A 20,715-nucleotide genomic window follows, 5' to 3' on the forward strand; every position below is an offset into this window, starting at 1 on the left:
TATACAGAAAACACATTTTTTTTTCTGGATAGGTTGGGTTATTGGTCTCTCTAGCCTACCCTTTGGAGAATGAAAGAGTCACTTTCATGGAGAAACATGTTTTTTTTTATCGTAAACCATACATTTTACGCTTAGTTATAGTGAAACACGTCAAGTCTCGTCTTCATTTTGACAGCTCGTTGCAAGAGTGATTTTGGTCTTTCAGTAGTAAATCTAGCTATTTTGCCCCAAGTGGTTGAACTCTACCATTGAAATCGTGATATAGAGTGCCTGCTGCTACGTCATCTCAAGGGCGGGATTCGGTATGCAATACACTCACTTCTACGTTTGTGGTACCACCTCAAAGATTACTGTAAAAGCAGGTGACAGCACGGTTTTATTTGACAATGGTTTTGGTAAGTGGAGTGTGCAAATATAAACTGAGTGTACAAAACATTAGGAACACCTGCGCTTTCCATGACAGACTGACCAGGTGAAAGCTATTATCCCTTATTGATGTCACTTGTTATTAAATCCACTTTATTCAGTGTAGATGAAGCGGAGGAGGCAGGTTAAATAAGTATTTTTTTAAGCCTTCAGACATGGATTGTGTATGTGTGCCATTCAGAGGGTGAATGGGAATTACAAAATATTTAAGTGCCTTTGAACAGGGTATGGTAGGTGCCAGGCGCACCAGTTTGTGTCAAGAACAGCAACGCTGTTGGATTTTTTTTACATGTGCTTTTTTTCTATGTGCTTTTACGAAGATAAAAAAACATGTTGACTACGTTTCGGCATCACTGTGCTTTCTTCAGGGTCACCCTGAAGGTTTACCCAATACATTACTGGGAGATACACTAATATATATGACTCATTTATTTGTATAGTTACATCCATCGTAATAAGAATTAGATAACTAAGTGGTCATGTCAACTACTGGTATTGTTTTCTATCTGTTATGACTGATTGGCGGCGCAGTCCGCTAAAACAGTTCATTTTAGTTAAACAATTCTAATCCCACATGCGGATAAATTTACCCGTGAGAGGGGTCGCCCTGGTTGTATTTCCAATTCGTTGTATTTGTACGTTTACATTCAGTAGGCTACCTAATACCAATCTGTGAGTTCATTTGATCATTGGAAGAAAATAAAAAATGCCTACTGCGTAAACACTGCAATACGGGTTGGATGGATTTGAGCCCCTAATCTTAATTTAAGGTGATGATTGCACTTTTCTTCCCCAACAGAATACCGCAATAAATGTGAGTCCACATGTCAAAGATTGTTTTGCGCTCCGTGGGAGACTCGAACTGATACCGCAAGTGGCAATAGATGTAAGTACGTTTACATGAACACTAATAATTAAACAAAATATTATTAAATATTAAACTGATTTATGGCAGTAGGCAGCGTATGGAAATAGTCATTTAAACACTTTATCTTTAATCGGTGTAAAGTCAAAAATCGAAGTAAGCATATGCTGATTAAAACACTTGGTTTTCTGAGCAATTTTTCTAATTATTAGGATATGTAAAGAAACTCGGCCCCGCACGTGTTGCCCTAACACTACACAGCTCAATCAAATAATCAAAGCTTGATAATGAGTTGGTTATTTGAATCAGCTGTGTAATGCGGCATGTTTTGGTTTTTGCCTTAACACTACTACACAGCTGATTTTAGATGTCAAAAACAATCATCTGAATAGCCAATAACTGACGATATAATGGGCTCCTAACTTTGAAACAATTCACACAGTTTACCTCATTAAAGAGAGCTCTGGGACCACATGTAATGCTACGTTCGTAACCAAGTGGGAATTTACCACATATGACTGGGAAAAATTCACTTGAACGTCCCTCCGACTGATAATTACTAGTGGGTAAACCCGTCACATTGTCCTAAAAAAGAAGATTGGACCGCGGAATTCAAGCAAACCGAACTCAGACCACCTCTCAAGATGGTCTCAGTTCCGTTCGCTTCGGTGCTCCTTTGAGGGGTCTGAGTTCTGCGTTCATGAACAACAAGAACAGTCCAAAATGAACATACACGGGTATTTAATTAACTTGACAACTTGACAAAAGTGATCCGCTCCAATGCGCCCTCATGTTTTTGTTGTTCCATAAAAAAAAAGGAGTGAACTGTCTGAGGTGATGGGCTTCTTCAACACACATGTCACATTTGCCTATTTAAATAAAGGTTAAATACATTCAAAAAAAATTTTAAAACACGACCATTTTTATGAGACGTCTACCACCGGGTGGATTAAAAGGCTACTATGACATTCATTGGGTCAGGAAAAACTCAACCCAATATTTCAACTGTTTATTCTGCTCACTAGGTGTCATTCTCAACCAATTCTGGCTAGACCAGGAATTGTTATACACTGTTATACAGTACATACCGTAGCTTCTTCAAATCTTCTTCTTTTAGCTGAACGGAATGGGCATTAGGCCTAAAGCATTTAGATCAGGAAATAGTCTACCACATCAATAACAAAGTTTTTTTATTTTTTTTATTTAGCCAATTCATACAACACTAATTTATTGTAGCCCTGCACCATGTAACTGAATAAAACAAATACTTTATTGTAGCCCTGCATCATGTAACTGAATAAAACAAATAATTTTGCATAATAACTTTAAATATGTAGTTATATACCAGATAACAATGTTTTGATTTCTGAATCATTCACTATATAGGGCTGTATCAGGGTTTCCCAGACTCGGTCCAGCCCCCCTCAAATAATCAAAGCTTGATGATGAGTTGTATATATGAATGAGCTGTGTAGTGCTAGGGCAAAAACACAAAATGTACACCCAGGGGTGGCCCCAGGACCGTGTTTGGGATATCCTGGGCTATTGGAGTGTAGGTTATATAGGCTACATTCATGTCTTTGTTGGGGGAAAATTCAACAATGCCTCTTTCTCCCTCGATCCATATTGTTCAGTTTAATTAGACACTTAATGAAACACCAGTTAGACGAGACCAATTGAGTCGCGACACACCAAAACATAAGACACCTGATGTTAAGGGAGGGGATGGGACCTAAACCTCTTCTTCACAAGTCGCCTAGACCAACCAATCACAAGTTGCCCACTGAGTCACGTGAGAAGGGGAGGAGGATATTCGTGCACGGAGAGTGAGCGGAGAGGCGGACGTCCGACAAAAAAAATCACAATTTAGGGAAGTTTTAGTAGCGACTCAGACAGAGAGGCTTTAGGAAAGACACATTCATTCTGTTGTGCATTTCAAGAGTAATCTACGATAGCGGGCTTTTTACAAGGTGTAATGTTTCAGGAGCGTACAGCAGGTGAGTGGGCTAGGCTGCTGTAGCCTATTTGATGAAATACTTCTAACTGGCGTTGACTCTTAGATTGACTGAACCATCGCTCGCATATAGGCACCTAGAGAGGTGAAGAAGTGAATACCTCTATATAAAACGATGTGACTTTTGGCTAAATATTGGAAAAAATTAATAAATAGGAAATACATTTTATCTCAGCAATGGAATTACTTTTTGGCTGCGTGATGCAGACATTTCTGTACAGTTAGGTCAGATCATTTGGATAAGGAGATCCAGGAGAATTTGTGTAAAATGTTGTCCACTTATAACCAGAAACGTGTTCATATTACCGTAATAACTCATAGAAATTAGATACAATGATCCCTTTAACTAGAATGTAGCCTATCAACACATTGTAGGCTATAATCCTACTCTTGTCATTTGCAAGGTGCTACATACAGCGTTAGCGAGAAAGTGTGATATCAACAAAAATACATGTTTTCCCCAAAAAATTGAGCCTGCGTATTGACTAATAATAATTATAACTTTATTTGATTGTCAAAGATAATGTGGCTCCCGAGAGGCGCAGTGGTATAAGTCGCTGCATCTCAGCGCTAGAGGCGTCACTACAGACCCTAGTTCGATTCCAGGCTGTATCGCAACCGGCCGTGATTGGGAGACCCATAGGGCAGCGCACAATTGGCCCAGCGTCGTCCGGGTTAGGGTTTGGCCGGGGTAGGCCGTCATTGTAAAGAATAATTTGTTCTTAACTGACTTGCCTAGTTAAATAAAGGTAAAATTAAAAATTTGAAAATTAAAAATGTGTTATTATGAACAAAACACTTTTCTTAGTTATATGATCATCTTTATGTGTTTTTCTTTATCTTAATACAGGACAGATCGAAAATTACTTGGAGGGGCTAGTCCAATTTATGGGGGGGCTGGTCCAATTTACTGGGGGGAGGGGCTGATCCAACTCAAGGTGTCATACAAATATTCACCCCTCCTCAACTTTAAAAATATTTTCACATGACCCTCTTGTACTGTCAAATAAATTGAACACCCTCCCCCCTCGTATAATTAACTGAAAATAATGTTTATGACCTCAAATAATAACTAGCGACCCTGTGTTTATAAACGTGGATAACGACCCTGTGTTTATAAACGTGGGTAACAACCCTGTGTTTATAAACGTGGGTAACAACTTTGCCACTTTAGCATTCTTTTGTGGCACAGTCGATCCCACGGAGGGCTACGGGCCAGGAGGTTGAGGGTTCGCCAACCACCACGAGCTCATTCTCAGATTTTCAACATTTTGATGCCATATTTATAATTACAGTCTATTCGGGAAAGTATTCAGACCCCTTAACTTTTTCCACATTTTGATACATTACAGCCTTATTCTAAAATGTATTAAATTATATTTTTTCCTCATCAATCTACATAATTTAAAAGTGAAAACAGATTTTTTTGCAAATCTATAAAAAAAAAAAAATACTTTATTTACATTAGTATTCAGATCCTTTTTCTAAAAGACTCGAATTTGAGCTCCGGTGCACCCCGTTTCCATTGATCATCCTTTAGATGTTTCTACAACTTGATTGGAGTCCACCTGTGGTAAATTCAATTGATTGAACATGATTTGGAAAGGCACACAAAGGCCCCCGAGACAGGATTGTGGCGAGGCACAGATCTGGGGAAGGGTATCAAAACATTTCTGCAGCATTGAACGTCCCAAAGAACACAGTGGCCTCCATCATTTTTAAATGGAAGAAGTTTGGAACCACCAAGACTCTTCCTAGAGTTGGCCTCCCAGCCGAACTGAGCAATCGCGGGAGAAGGGCCTTGGTCAGGGAGGTGACCAAGAACCCGATGGTCACTCTGATAGAGCTCCAGAGTTCCTCTGTGGAGATGGGAGAACCTTCCAGAAGGACAACAGTGTCTGCAGAAATACACCAATCAGCCCTTTATGGTAGAGTGGCCAGACGGAAGCCATTCCTCAGTAAAAGGCACATGACAGCCCACTTGGAGATGCCAAAAGGCAGCTAAAGACTCTCAGACCATTATAAACAAGATTCTCTGGTCTGATGAAACCAAGATTAAACTCTTTGGCCTGAATGCCAAGCTTCACGTCTGGAGGAAACCTGGCACTATCTCTATGGTGAAGCATGGTGGTGGCAGTATCATGCTGTGGGGATATTCTTCATCGGCAGGGACTGGGAGACTAGTCAGGATCGAGAGAAAGATGAACGGCGCAAAGTACAGAGACTCCTTGATGAAAACCTGCTCCAGAGCGCTCAGGACCTCAAACTGGGGTGAAGGTTCACCTTCCAACAGGACAACGACCCTAAGCAAACAGCCAAGACAACGCATGAGTGGCTTTGGGACAAGTCTCTGAATGTCCTTCAGAGCCCGGACTTGAACCCGATCAAACATCTCTGCAGAGACCTGAAAACAGCTGTGCAGCGACGCTCCCCATCCAAACTGACAGAGCTTGAGAGGATTTGCAGAGAAGAATGGGATAAGCTCCCCAAATACAGGTGTGCCAAGCTTGTAGTGTCAAACCCAAGAATAATCAAGGCTGTAATCGCTGCCAAAGGTGCTTCAACAAAGTACTGAGTAAAGGGTCTGAATACTTATGTCAATGTGATGTTTCAGTTTATTTTATTGTTTTTCTTTGTCATTGTGGTATTGTGTGTAGATTGGATGGGGGCAAAAATAATTTAATCAATTTTAGAATAAGGCTGTAACGTAACAAAATGTGGAAAAAGTGAAGTGGTCTGAATAATTTCCGAATGTACTGTATTGTGTGATGTTGAGATGATGCTAAGGAGAGCTGCTAGCTAGGCCTGTAGTGTAATGTTGAGACGATGCTAAGGAGAGCTGCTAGCTAGGCCAGTAGTGTGATGTTGAGATGATGCTAAGGAGAGCTGCTAGCTAGGCCTGTAGTGTGATGTTGAGACGATGCTAAGGAGAGCTGCTAGCTAGGCCTGTAGTGTAATGTTGAGACGATGCTAAGGAGAGCTGCTAGCTAGGCCTGTAGTGTGATGTTGAGATGATACTAAGGAGAGCTGCTAGCTAGGCCAGTAGTGTGATGTTGAGATGATGCTAAGGAGAGCTGCTAGCTAGGCCAGTAGTGTGATGTTGAGACGATGCTAAGGAGAGCTGCTAGCTAGGCCTGTAGTGTGATGTTGAGACGATGCTAAGGAGAGCTGCTAGCTAGGCCAGTAGTGTGATGTTGAGATGATGCTAAGGAGAGCTGCTTGCTAGGCCTGTAGTGTGATGTTGAGACGATGCTAAGGAGAGCTGCTAGCTAGGCCTGTAGTGTGATGTTGAGATGATGCTAAGGAGAGCTGCTAGCTAGGCCAGTAGTGTGATGTTGAGATGATGCTAAGGAGAGCTGCTAGCTAGGCCAGTAGTGTGATGTTGAGATGATGCTAAGGAGAGCTGCTAGCTAGGCCTGTAGTGTGATGTTGAGACGATGCTAAGGAGAGCTGCTAGCTAGGCCTGCAGTGTAATGTTGAGACGATGCTAAGGAGAGCTGCTAGCTAGGCCTGTAGTGTGATGTTGAGATGATGCTAAGGAGAGCTGCTAGCTAGGCCAGTAGTGTGATGTTGAGATGATGCTAAGGAGAGCTGCTAGCTAGGCCAGTAGTGTGATGTTGAGATGATGCTAAGGAGAGCTGCTAGCTAGGCCTGTAGTGTGATGTTGAGACGATGCAAAGGAGAGCTGCTAGCTAGGCCTGTAGTGTGATGTTGAGATGATGCTAAGGAGAGCTGCTAGCTAGGCCAGTAGTGTGATGTTGAGATGATGCTAAGGAGAGCTGCTAGCTAGGCCAGTAGTGTGATGTTGAGACGATTCTAAGGAGAGCTGCTAGCTAGGCCTGTAGTGTGATGTTGAGATGATGCTAAGGAGAGCTGCTAGCTAGGCCAGTAGTGTGATGTTGAGATGAGGCTAAGGAGAGCTGCTAGCTAGGCCAGTAGTGTGATGTTGAGACGATGCTAAGGAGAGCTGCTAGCTAGGCCTGCATTTGTTTGTCTTCCCTTCTTCTTCCACCCAAATTAAACAGGGCCACTCTCAAGCACTTATTATGCCTCCATACAGACAGACAGACAGGGTCTCCAGACCTCAGTCAGGCTCAGTCAGGCTCAGTCAGGCTCAGACAGACAGACAGACAGACAGGGTCTCCAGACCTCAGTCAGGCTCAGTCAAGCTCAGTCAGGCTCAGACAGACAGACAGACAGACAGACAGGGCCTCTGAAAGACCCTGGTTGCCTTGTTACCGAGCACATTCTCTCGGTTGTTGAATAGTTGTTAGAGATGTGATCACATGATGTTTAGCTGCAGTATGAAAGTCTATTCATGGTGCCTAGATAATAGATTCTATATATATATATTATTATTAACCACAACAAGGGTGATAATGAATCATGATCCTTCTTCTTGTTTAAGCTTGGCGGTCTTTCTAAACACATATCTCTCTCTGCACAGGATCATCCATCCATCCATCCGTGCTCTGAAGCAGCGTGGAATCTAAGTAAGAGAGCCAGGCAGGACTACAGGTACACGGCCAGGGGGCTACCTGGACTGGAGGGCATGCTGGCTGCGGTTGGGATGTTGAGGCAGAGCAGTGGTGGAGGCAGTGGTGGAGGCAGTGGTGGAGGAAGTGGTGGGAACAAACGATCGCTGGGCATCTCACGCATTTCCAACTTCCACTTCTTCCCCTTGTCCGCTGGCATGGGCACTAGTATGGGCACTATGGCGACTTTTGGGACAGGGGGCAGACGAACCAAGAGCAGCTCCCTGAGCTCCATCAGCTCTGGATCGGACAGCCTGGATGCCCCTGCTCCCCCTGCCGGGACCACCAACCCAGACTACATCATGCAGCTGGTCAACGACGTGCGCAAGTTTGCTGACGTCCTCCTTCATTTCAAGGAATCTTTTCACTCCAAAGGTGAGTTCAGAGTTCAGAGTTTGGACTGGGGAAACAAAAGGGTAATTGGGATGAGAATGAGTGGTTACAATGCTTGCCTGGATGTGTATGTATCCCCTGGTGTATCATGGGAAACGTATTGTAATGGAACTCCAGGTTTAGATTCGGTGTCAGTCCACCTGTTTTTCTTCCGTCATGGTCTGTCCTTGGCTGTGTGGTCACTCACCCTTTTTCTCTATCTCTCTCTCTCATGGGGTGAATGTCCTTGTTGGTTGTTTTCTAATCTTTTGTATAGGAGCGCTGGTTACTTAAAGTCCACATTGTAGTCTTTCACACCCATGTACTAGAGGGGAATGTTTACAATGTGTTTAAGCCTTCAAATCTGTGGCTTTTGTCACTCACTAAGGTGATTTTAATGTGTCTTTTTGCATAGAAGAATTTGACCAATTTCCTAATAGATCTTGTAGTCCTAGATGTTCTACTCCATGTGATATTTTAGGGGGCTGGGAGTAAGGGAGGGTATGGGGAAGATAGACATGGAAGTGGGTGACATCTGAAGCAATTTTGTTTCTCCCACTGAGTCTATCATCGTATATATTCTATACGGTCTTCCTTTGTAGATCCTTTAAAAAACAAACACTTCCTTCTCAGATTTTAACACCGAGTGTACAAAACATTAGGAACACCTGCTCTTTCCATGACATAGACTGACCAGGTGAAAGCTATGATCCCTTATTGATGTCACTTGTTAAATCCACTTCATTCAGTGTAGATGAAGGGGAGGAGACAGGTTAAAGAAGGTTTTTTGGCCTTGTGACAATTGAGACATAGATTGTGTATGTGTGCCATTCAGAGGGTGAATGGGCACGACAAAATATTGAAGTGCCTTTGAACAGGGTATTTGAGTGTGTCAAGAACTGCAACGCTGCTGGGTTTTTCAAGCTCAACAGTTTCTCGTGTGTATCAAGAATGGTCCACCACCCAAAGGACGTCCAGCCAACTTGACGCAACTGTGGGAAGCATTGGAGTCAACATGGGCCAGCATCCCTGTGGACCGCTTTCAAGACCTAGTAGAGTCCATGCCCCGACGAATTGACGCTGTTCTGAGGGCAAAAGGGGGGTTGTAACTCAATATTAGGAAGGTGTTCCAAATGTTTTGTACATTCAGTGTATTTGATAGTGAAAGTCAGCATCAGGGTTTCAAAGGGCCCATTTTCACACCAGCATCAATCCAGACCATAATACACTCCTTCAGTTATTAATGGGCTTTCCTCCTCCTCAACCCATCAGTTATTAATGGGCTTTCCTCCTCCTCAACCCATCAGTTATTAATGGTCTTTCCTCCTCCTCAATCCATCAGTTATTAATGGTCTTTCCTCCTCCTCAATCCATCAGTTATTAATGGTCTTTCCTCCTCCTCAACCCATCAGTTATTAATGGTCTTTCCTCCTCCTCAACCCATCAGTTATTAATGGGCTTTCCTCCTCCTCAACCCATCAGTTATTAATTGGCTTTCCTCCTCCTCAACCCATCAGTTATTAATGGGCTTTCCTCCTCCTCAACCCATCAGTTATTAATGGGCTTTCCTCCTCCTCAATCCATCAGTTATTAATGGGCTTTCCTCCTCCTCAACCCATCAGTTATTAATGGTCTTTCCTCCTCCTCAACCCATCAGTTATTAATGGTCTTTCCTCCTCCTCAACCCATCAGTTATTAATGGGCTTTCCTCCTCCTCAACCCATCAGTTATTAATGGGCTTTCCTCCTCCTCAACCCATCAGTTATTAATGGGCTTTCCTCCTCCTCAACCCATCAGTTATTAATGGGCTTTCCTCCTCCTCAACCCATCAGTTATTAATGGGCTTTCCTCCTCTTCAACCCATCAGTTATTAATGGGCTTTCCTCGTCCTCAACCCATCAGTTATTAATGGGCTTTCTTCCTCCTCAACCCATCAGTTATTAATGGGCTTTCTTCCTCCCCAACCCATCAGTTATTAATGGTCTTTCCTCCTGAACATAGTACATCTGTTCCGGATTGTGCTGCTTCTTTTAACCCTTAGGCTACTACCAACATATTTCACGGATTAGTAACTGAGGTAGTTATGACACCTCAGAAATGACCTATTGAAAATTATTTTTGGTTTTCAGCGTAGGTAATTTACTAATAACTAAATAATAATAATGAGGTGTCCTCTACATATGGGACAGACTTGTTTTTTTTTTGTCTGTCTGAGGTGAACTTCCTGGTTTATGTCACTCATACAAATTAGTCTTAACAACAGATGCTCAGGCTGGCACTCAACTATGTGACACGTTTGCATTGTTGTCATAGTACACATTTGTGTCAGCAGCTTACTTCATTGGTTTTATTGCATCAAGTTTGTCAGTTCATGGAACCAGTTCAGAATGCCTGTCTGTGCTACAAATACCAACCTATAACCTATCCAGCACCTCGGCTATTACAAACCTTTTAAGTTGTATATCTTCAGTGAGTTAGCAAACCTTATTTACACTGCAGTGTTGAATTGAAACCCTCTGAGGCAATATTCATGACCTGACTCTACCACTAATTGGACTACTTTTGCACGGTGCTTCCAGCCCAATATACACACCGTTATGTAAATGTTGGGGTATTCCAGTCATCTACCACAGTTAGGCTACATACAGGACTGGGCAGATTTGTGAAAGGAGACTAATTGACCTGTAGGAACTTGAATACAGAGCAGTGGAGCGAGAGAGGGAAGCCCTGAAATCCATGTTACTTCAAACAAAGATGAACTCTTGAGGAATGAGGAACTACAAGGAATGTATGACAGGAAAACGAGTGAAGTTGTTTCTGCGAAGTGACAATGAGGAGGCAATCCATGCTAAACGTTGTGGATTGAATCCTCGGGGCGGCAAGTAGCCTAGTGGTTAGAGTGTAGGGGCGGCAAGTAGCCTAGTGGTTAGAGTGTAGGGGCGGCAAGTAGCCTAGTGGTTAGAGTGTAGGGGCGGCAAGTAGCCTAGTGGTTAGAGTGTAGGGGCGGCAAGTAGCCTAGTGGTTAGAGTGTAGGGGCGGCAAGTAGCCTAGTGGTTAGAGTGTAGGGGCGGCAAGTAGCCTAGTGGTTAGAGTGTAGGGGCGGCAAGTAGCCTAGTGGTTAGAGTGTAGGGGCGGCAAGTAGCCTAGTGGTTAGAGTGTAGGGGCGGCAAGTAGCCTAGTGGTTAGAGCGTTGGGGATCGAATCCCCCGAGCTGACAATCTGTCTTTCTGCCCCTGAACCAGGCGATTAACCCACTGTTCCCCGGTTGGCCGTCATTGTAAATAATAATTTGTTCTTAACCGACTTGCCTAGTTAAATAAAGGTAAAAAAATGCTAAATTAGGCAACTCGTTTGGTAAATCTTTTCTATAAAATCTAGCGTCGGATGTGATACATCCTGGATTCGAACCAGGTACTATAGTGATGCCTCTTGCACTGAGATGCAGTGCCTTAGACCGCTGTGCCACTCGGGCACAATACAAGAATATTGACGTCCTGATTTTGTCCAAAGTAAAGGTAAGCAAAATCTGTTAAATTGATGAACTCTTTCTTTAACTTCCATGTCAACTTGTTTTGATATCGCATTGTTGTTCTTAGCTGTGTAGATTATGTATTTGGATGTTTTTAGCTGTGTAGATTATGTATTTGGATGTTTTTAGCTGTGTAGATTATATATTTGGTTGTTTTTAGCTGTGTAGATTATATATTTTGGTTGTTTTTAGCTGTGTAGATTATATATTTTGGTTGTTTTTAGCTGTGTAGATTATATATTTAGGTTGTTTTTAGCTGTGTAGATTATATATTTGGATGTTTTTAGCTGTGTAGATTATATATTTGGATGTTTTTAGCTGTGTAGATTATATATTTGGTTGTTTTTAGCTGTGTAGATTATATATTTGGATGTGTTTAGCTGTGTAGATTATATATTTGGATGTGTTTAGCTGTGTAGATTATATATTTGGATGTTTTTAGCTGTGTAGATTATATATTTGGATGTGTTTAGCTGTGTAGATTATATATTTGGATGTGTTTAGCTGTGTAGATTATATATTTGGTTGTTTTTAGCTGTGTAGATTATATATTTTGGTTGTTTTTAGCTGTGTAGATTATATATTTTGGTTGTTTTTAGCTGTGTAGATTATATATTTGGATGTTTTTAGCTGTGTAGATTATATATTTGGATGTTTTTAGCTGTGTAGATTATATATTTGGATGTGTTTAGCTGTGTAGATTATATATTTGGATGTGTTTAGCTGTGTAGATTATATATTTGGTTGTTTTTAGCTGTGTAGATTATATATTTTGGTTGTTTTTAGCTGTGTAGATTATATATTTTGGTTGTTTTTAGCTGTGTAGATTATATATTTGGATGTTTTTAGCTGTGTAGATTATATATTTGGTTGTTTTTAGCTGTGTAGATTATATATTTGGTTGTTTTTAGCTGTGTAGATTATATATTTTGGTTGTTTTTAGCTGTGTAGATTATATATTTGGATGTTTTTAGCTGTGTAGATTATATATTTGGATGTTTTTAGCTGTGTAGATTATATATTTGGTTGTTTTTAGCTGTGTAGATTATATATTTGGATGTGTTTAGCTGTGTAGATTATATATTTGGATGTGTTTAGCTGTGTAGATTATATATTTGGATGTTTTTAGCTGTGTAGATTATATATTTGGATGTGTTTAGCTGTGTAGATTATATATTTGGATGTGTTTAGCTGTGTAGATTATATATTTGGTTGTTTTTAGCTGTGTAGATTATATATTTTGGTTGTTTTTAGCTGTGTAGATTATATATTTTGGTTGTTTTTAGCTGTGTAGATTATATATTTAGGTTGTTTTTAGCTGTGTAGATTATATATTTTGGTTGTTTTTAGCTGTGTAGATTATATATTTGGATGTTTTTAGCTGTGTAGATTATATATTCGGATGTTTTTAGCTGTGTAGATTATATATTTGGATGTTTTTAGCTGTGTAGATTATATATTTGGATGTGTTTAGCTGTGTAGATTATATATTTGGATGTGTTTAGCTGTGTAGATTATATATTTGGATGTGTTTAGCTGTGTAGATTATATATTTGGATGTGTTTAGCTGTGTAGATTATATATTTGGATGTGTTTAGCTGTGTAGATTATATATTTGGATGTTTTTAGCTGTGTAGATTATATATTTTGGATGTGTTTAGCTGTGTAGATTATATATTTGGATGTGTTTAGCTGTGTAGATTATATATTTGGATGTGTTTAGCTGTGTAGATTATATATTTGGATGTTTTTAGCTGTGTAGATTATGTATTTGGATGTTTTCAGAGTATTTTGAACAACTGCGATTAATTGGGATAAAAATGTAAATTACAAAAAGTTAAGTGATTAACTCTGACAGCTCTAATAAAATCATACCATTGTGGAGGCTTGCTCTAACTCTGAAACGGTTAGAATTACAAAGTTGTGTCGCAGGTTCCAAATTTAGCTCTTGTTGATAAAGTCAGATCGGTTTAATGGCCCTGACAGTTTAAACATGTTAACGACCATGTTAGCGACCATGTTAATGTCTATGTTAATGATTACATCTCAGTGAGTAACTGGCCACAGTTTGTCATTTGTACTCTCTACTCTCTACAAATAGAATTGAGGAAATGAACTTGCACAAAAGTGATTAAATCAAAATGATTTGTGTTTCGGGTTCACTGACCATCTTCAAAGTGTGATTGTTGCCGGTTGGGAGGGCAGGGTTGGGCTTTAGCGTTTTAACACGCTGCTGTTACGAATCACTGGTTTATGGTTAGAATGGAAGTGATTTGAATCCCTAATCCAATTTATAACTCTATTGTTTCTGCTGCGCGTGACAAAAGCTAGGGTTTCTCATTACCCAGGTCATTAATGAAGAGAAAGGGAATCCTCCTCTTCCTCTTTCTCTCTCCAGCTCCTCTCCAGCTCCGCGTTATGTTCAGGTCTGGACTCTTGATACCTTGACAACAGAGGGCTGTATTCACGGTCAGTGATGTGAGTCTAACGCCCATTGTCTCAAGTAGAAACTTCTTCAGACTAGTATGCTTGTAGCTAACTGGCAGTGTTGGATATATACTTTCCCATGTAAGAATAACAGTGGCCTTGGGACTGATCCCTGGGGAACCACATGACAAGTTTCAGCAACTTTTTTTTTTTTATGCAGGTTTTCATTTTTTTCTTCTGCATGTCACCTTAAATGGCGATTATCGGTTGGTTGCAGACAGTTCCGATTTAGTTTGGATGGACTGGCGAGGGAAACCTACTTCTCTTTACAATTCTTTGTAAGCATTTTTCAGTGGGTGGGGGGGGGGGGTTGTTTTATCATGTTTCGGTTGCCCAGGGTTTGAGATGGCTTTCATAATGATGTGCTTAATATGGGTGGGGTTTAAAAATATATATATATATCCCGAGAGGTCATGATATTGTCCAATGGCCTCTTTTTGAAGGACATGTCAGTAATCGCCCAAGGGTTACAACAGCCATTTGATGCTCTGACCAGTCCTGGAGGTCAGTGAATGCAAATACTTTGTGGAATCCCTGATAAGAATGGAGCTTTGTTACCGTCATTAGAATATTTTTGCGTGGTTAAGGGCGATGTCTGTATGATCTGCCTTCTAGTGAGTGTGATCTAAGAACAGCTGTATCATTTATTCATGTAAAAGTAAAGGATATTGTGATTCCTCTAGCTAGTTGATATGTGTGATGCTACATACAGTAAGGATACTGTGATTCCTCTAGCTAGTTGATATGTGTGATGCTACAGTATGTCTCTTCCTCAAACGTGATATCTGTCCTTTCTTCTTGTTCTTCATCTTAGTAATGGACTGACTGTTCTCTCTAGAGGTTGATGCCATTCAGGATCTCCGCTCTCCCCATAAGCTGACGCCATTCAGGATCTCCGTTCTCCCCAGAAGCTGACGCCATTCAGGATCTCCGTTCTCCCCAGAAGCTGACACCATTCAGGGTCTCTGTTCTTCCCAGAAGCTTTCGCCATTCAGGGTCTTTGTTCTCCCCAGAAGCTTTCGCCATTCAGGGTCTTTGTTCTCCCCAGAAGCTGACGCCATTCAGGGTCTCTGTTCTCCCCAGAAGCTGACGCCATTCAGGGTCTCTGTTCTCCCCAGAAGCTGACGCCATTCAGGGTCTCCGTTCTCCCCAGAAGCTGACGCCATTCAGGGTCTCCGTTCTCCCCAGAAGCTGACGCCATTCAGGGTCTCTGTTCTCCCCAGAAGCTGACGCCATTCAGGGTCTCTGTTGTGGAGGGAACCTGATTTATCTGGATCTTTTTAAAGACTGTGTGTCACGGAAATGACAATGCACGAAAACAAATTTGATCACTATTTAAATTACAAATGGGGAACAAGCTATGAAGGAAAAAATACTGGAGTTTTGGTGCAGGTACAGCCAACTAGCGCAAAAATAATATTGCACTAGCGTGTACTGTAATCTACTGTATTTGTGCTCTGCTGGACAGGACAGGTGTGTCACTGGTTATCTCATTCTCTCACGGCTCCCTGAGGCAGAATGAGGGTTGTTTTGTGTGTCAGACATTTAAGAATGAAAAACAACACCGACAGAAAATGACTTGCTCATGCTGAAGAGAACAGGGCACTATGGGAGAAATAGAGGCAGTAGACGTGCCTCGTCATCTATGAACGTACAGGAACTGTTCACGTAGATTTGACAGCTTTACATGTACAGACAAATATCCATATTAAATGAAAATCAGTTCTATATGTTGATATACACTGCTCAAAAAAATAAAGGGAACACTAAAATAACACATCCTAGATCTGAATGAATGAAATATTCTTATTTAATACTTTTTTCTTTACATAGTTGAATGTGCTGACAACAAAATCACACAAAAATTATCAATGGAAATCAAATTTATCAACCCATGGAGGTCTGGATTTGGAGTCACACTCAAAATTAAAGTGGAAAACCACACTACAGGCTGATCCAACTTTGATGTTATGTCCTTAAAACAAGTCAAAATGAGGCTCAGTAGTGTGTGTGGCCTCCACGTGCCTGTATGACCTCCCTACAATGCCTGGGCATGCTCCTGATGAGGTGGTGGATGGTCTCCTGAAGGATCTCCTCCCAGACCTGGACTAAAGCATCCGCCAACTCCTGGACAGTCTGTGGTGCAACGTGGCGTTGGTGGATGGAGCGAGACATGATGTCCCAGATGTGCTCAATTGGATTCAGGTCTGGGGAACGGGCGGGCCAGTCCATAGCATCAATGCCTTCCTCTTGCAGGAACTGCTGACACACTCCAGCCACATGAGGTCTAGCATTGTCTTGCATTAGGAGGAACCCAGGGCCAACCGCACCAGCATATGGTCTCACAAGGGGTCTGAGGATCTCATCTCGGTACCTAATGGCAGTCAGGCTACCTCTGGCGAGCACATGGAGGGCTGTGCGGCCCCCAAAAGAAATGCCACCCCACACCATGACTGACCCACCGCCAAACCGGTCATGCTGGAGGATGTTACAGGCAGCAGGACGTTCTCCACGGCGTCTCCAGACTCTGTCACGTCTGACACATGTGCTCAGTGTGAACCTGCTTTCATCTGTGAAGAGCACAGGGCGCCAGTGGCGAATTTGCCAATCTTGGTGTTCTCTGGCAAATGCCAAACGTCTTGCACGGTGTTGGGCTGTAAGCACAACCCCCACCTGCGGACGTCGGGCCCTCATACCACCCTCATGGAGTCTGTTTCTGACCGTTTGAGCAGACGCATGCACATTTGTGGCCTGCTGGAGGTCATTTTGCAGGGCTCTGGCAGTGCTCCTCCTCCTCCTCCTTGCACAAAGGCGGAGGTAGCGGTCCTGCTGCTGGGTTGTTGCACTCCTACGGCCTCCTCCACGTCTCCTGATGTACTGGCCTGTCTCCTGGTAGCGCCTCCATGCTCTGGACACTATGCTGACAGACACAGCAAACCTTCTTGCCACAGCTCGCATTGATGTGCCATCCTGGATGAGCTGCACTACCTGAGCCACTTGTGTGGGTTGTAGACTCCGTCTCATGCTACCACTAGAGTGAAAGCACCGCCAGCATTCAAAAGTGACCAAAACATCAGCCAGGAAGCATAGGAACCGAGAAGTGGTCTGTGGCCACCACCTGCAGAACCACTCCTTTATTGGGGGTGTCTTGTTAATTGCCTATAATTTCCACCTTTTGTCTATTCCACTTGCACAACAGCATGTGACATTTATTGTCAATCAGTGTTGCTTCCTAAGTGGACAGTTTGATTTCACAGAAGTGTGATTGACTTGGAGTTACATTGTGTTGTTTAAGTGTTCCCTTTATTTTTTTGAGCAGTGTATACCCTGTGTCAGTTTGAGGTTAGCTTTTTCAGTACTGTGTAACTCATGTTATTTATAGAATATTCATATGCAGTGTTGTAGACCACTATGGCAGTGTGGAGGCTTGCTCCTAGACGTGACCCTCCTGGCAGTACTGAGGCAGTGTGGAGGCTTGCTCCAAGACGTGACCCTGCTGGCAGTATATGTATGGATAGGTAGGGCGAGAAGTTTGTCCTGACCACCAGAAATGTAAAGCCTCTCCTCCTGTCAGTGGTGTGATCCAGGCCTTCAGCAAAACTCTGAGAGGGCAGACAGGACAGTCTGTTAGTCTGGGTTGGTATGCTTTTGGACACCCTGCCTGCCTGTGAACTTAAACTCTGACCCGCTGGCTCTTCAATCAGCCCATATGTAAGCTACAGACAAGCCCTGGTCAACACAGTGTCACTTTTGGTGGTGTCTCAGAATGTAAAGATTCCCTCACACTTACAGTACATACTGGTAGGTATATTGATCAGACAACATTGTTAATGTTTTAACCCCCCCCTCTTTTATACCGCTGCTACTCTGTTGTTATCTATGCATAGTCACTTTAATAACTCTACCTACCTACCTACATGTACATATTACCTCGACTAACCGGTGCCTCCGCACATTGACTCTGTACCGGTACCCCCCTGTATATAGTCTCGCTATTGTTATTTTACTGCTGCTCTTTAATTACTTGTTACTTTTATTTCTTATTCTTATCCATATTTAACATTTTTTTAACTGCATTGTTGGTTAGGGTAAGTAAGCATTTCACTGTAAAGCATTTCATGTTGTATTCAACATTTCACTGTAAGGTCTACTACACCTGCTGTATTCAGCATTTCACTGTAAGGTCTACTACACCTGTTGTATTCAGCATTTCACTGTAAGGTCTACTACACCTGTTGTATTCAGCATTTCACTGTAAGGTCTACTACACCTGTTGTATTCAGCATTTCACTGTAAGGTCTACTACACCTGTTGTATTCAGCATTTCACTGTAAGGTCTACTACACCTGTTGTATTCAGCATTTCACTGTAAGGTCTACTACACCTGTTGTATTCAGCATTTCACTGTAAGGTCTACTACACCTGTTGTATTCAGCATTTCACTGTAAGGTCTACTACACCTGTTGTATTCAGCATTTCACTGTAAGGTCTACTACACCTGTTGTATTCGGCATTTCACTGTAAGGTCTACTACACCTGTTGTATTCGGCATTTCACTGTAAGGTCTACTACACCTGTTGTATTCGGCATTTCACTGTAAGGTCTACTACACCTGTTGTATTCGGCATTTCACTGTAAGGTCTACTACACCTGTTGTATTCGGCATTTCACTGTAAGGTCTACTACACCTGTTGTATTCGGCATTTCACTGTAAGGTCTACTACACCTGTTGTATTCGGCATTTCACTGTAAGGTCTACTACACCTGTTGTATTCGGCATTTCACTGTAAGGTCTACTACACCTGTTGTATTCGGCATTTCACTGTAAGGTCTACTACACCTGTTGTATTCGGCATTTCACTGTAAGGTCTACTACACCTGTTGTATTCGGCATTTCACTGTAAGGTCTACTACACCTGTTGTATTCGGCATTTCACTGTAAGGTCTACTACACCTGTTGTATTCGGCATTTCACTGTAAGGTCTACTACACCTGTTGTATTCGGCATTTCACTGTAAGGTCTACTACACCTGTTGTATTCGGCATTTCACTGTAAGGTCTACTACACCTGTTGTATTCGGCATTTCACTGTAAGGTCTACTACACCTGTTGTATTCGGCATTTCACTGTGAGGTCTACTGCACCTGTTGTATTCGGCATTTCACTGTGAGGTCTACTACACCTGTTGTATTCGGCATTTCACTGTAAGGTCTACTACACCTGTTGTATTCGGCATTTCACTGTGAGGTCTACTGCACCTGTTGTATTTGGCGCATGTGACTAATACAATTTGATTTAATTGATACAACTGAATTTGCTCTTTCAGAATGGCAGTGTTTTGTGTTTTTACTGTAGCACCTGCCTTGTTACACTCCAAAGTTCATGTTGTTTTTAGCTAAACACTAATCTCCTTCTCATGTGACATATCTTCCCTATCGTGTGTTTTATGTGTTCACCTTCTCTAAGAATCACTTGTTATATTTTCAACCTTTTTTCTTTTTATCTCCTGCTTGTCAGTCCGACGGGTACAGTAGCTCTCTCCCTCTCTGCCCAGTGAAACCTATTGGTGGATTACCTGAGTGTATTTCTAACTGTTGTATCAATATTGACCTGTACCATGTCGGTCAGTGAGCACAGGCACAGCTAATCATGTTGATAGTGGTGGTGGAGGGGGAAAATCTTTCTGTCTCGCTGCTGTCGGCAGCCCTTTCCTCTGCATTCCAGCAGAACAAATGGTCACTTGTTTCTTTAGTGCCTTAGATCAATAGCGGACCAAAAAAATTGTGAATGTCTTTTGTGAAGTCTGTTCTTTGCCAAATGGTAGCGCCTTGACCTGTTAAGTATGACTATTTTTCTTTAGCCATGGTTGGGGGTGTTGTGATGACATTAAGGAGTGGAGGGTCAATGGAGAGGGGTGAAAACCTCTGTAGAAGCCGATGGTGTGACTGGTGTCCATACGGCTGACGGTTGATTCACTATTAATTTAAAATGGTTGCTGTCATCACAAATGTTATGGTTGATTTATGGGTGAAAGGTTATTTCCCTTCTCTAGTTGTTTTGTTTTTGAGATTCACAATATTCTAGAATAACATCTTGGACCTGTCTCTTTAAAAGGTTGTGTGTCACCCTATAGCTGCAGGCCTGTTTGTTCCTGCCAGATGGTTGACTTGACTTGGTCCGTATTTTAGCCAACCAACCTCTTTCTATGAATTACAGTGTTCTTGTCATTAATTTAAAATATCTCACTGAGGGTGAGCTTCAGACCACATAAAATGGTATTGCATTTACATGGTTGTTTTCACTATCAGTTATGTCACAATATCCCCACTTTTATTATTGTTTTAAAGCGTGTATCCCTCATGACTTCGTGTGTGTTTTTAACTACTCGTGCTACTTCTAATAAGAAGAGGTGCTCCTACGTAATAATTTTTCTCACAGTGGGAATGATTGTTGAACAGGTACTGTAGCTAGCTGTTGAGAACAGCTA

The 20,715-nt window shown here is 41.9% G+C and overlaps 1 protein-coding gene across 2 annotated transcripts in view; it reads left to right on the plus strand.

The window, feature by feature from the left end:
* Window positions 1-3,100: 3,100 nt before the first annotated feature.
* The window catches only part of LOC139531494 (rho GTPase-activating protein 29-like), an 81,395-nt gene continuing 63,780 nt past the window's right edge, over window positions 3,101-20,715 (plus strand). The window contains exons 1-2 of one of the 2 annotated variants that reach the window (XM_071327984.1): window positions 3,101-3,288; window positions 7,753-8,215. In XM_071327984.1, the coding sequence (XP_071184085.1) occupies window positions 7,858-8,215 (358 nt within the window). In that variant the 5' untranslated portion in view covers window positions 3,101-3,288; window positions 7,753-7,857. The remainder of the gene's footprint in view (window positions 3,289-7,752; window positions 8,216-20,715) is intronic. The other variant, XM_071327985.1, reaches the window with a different exon arrangement.

This window comes from Salvelinus alpinus, chromosome 10 (assembly GCF_045679555.1).
Source record: "Salvelinus alpinus chromosome 10, SLU_Salpinus.1, whole genome shotgun sequence".
NCBI lineage: Eukaryota > Metazoa > Chordata > Actinopteri > Salmoniformes > Salmonidae > Salvelinus > Salvelinus alpinus.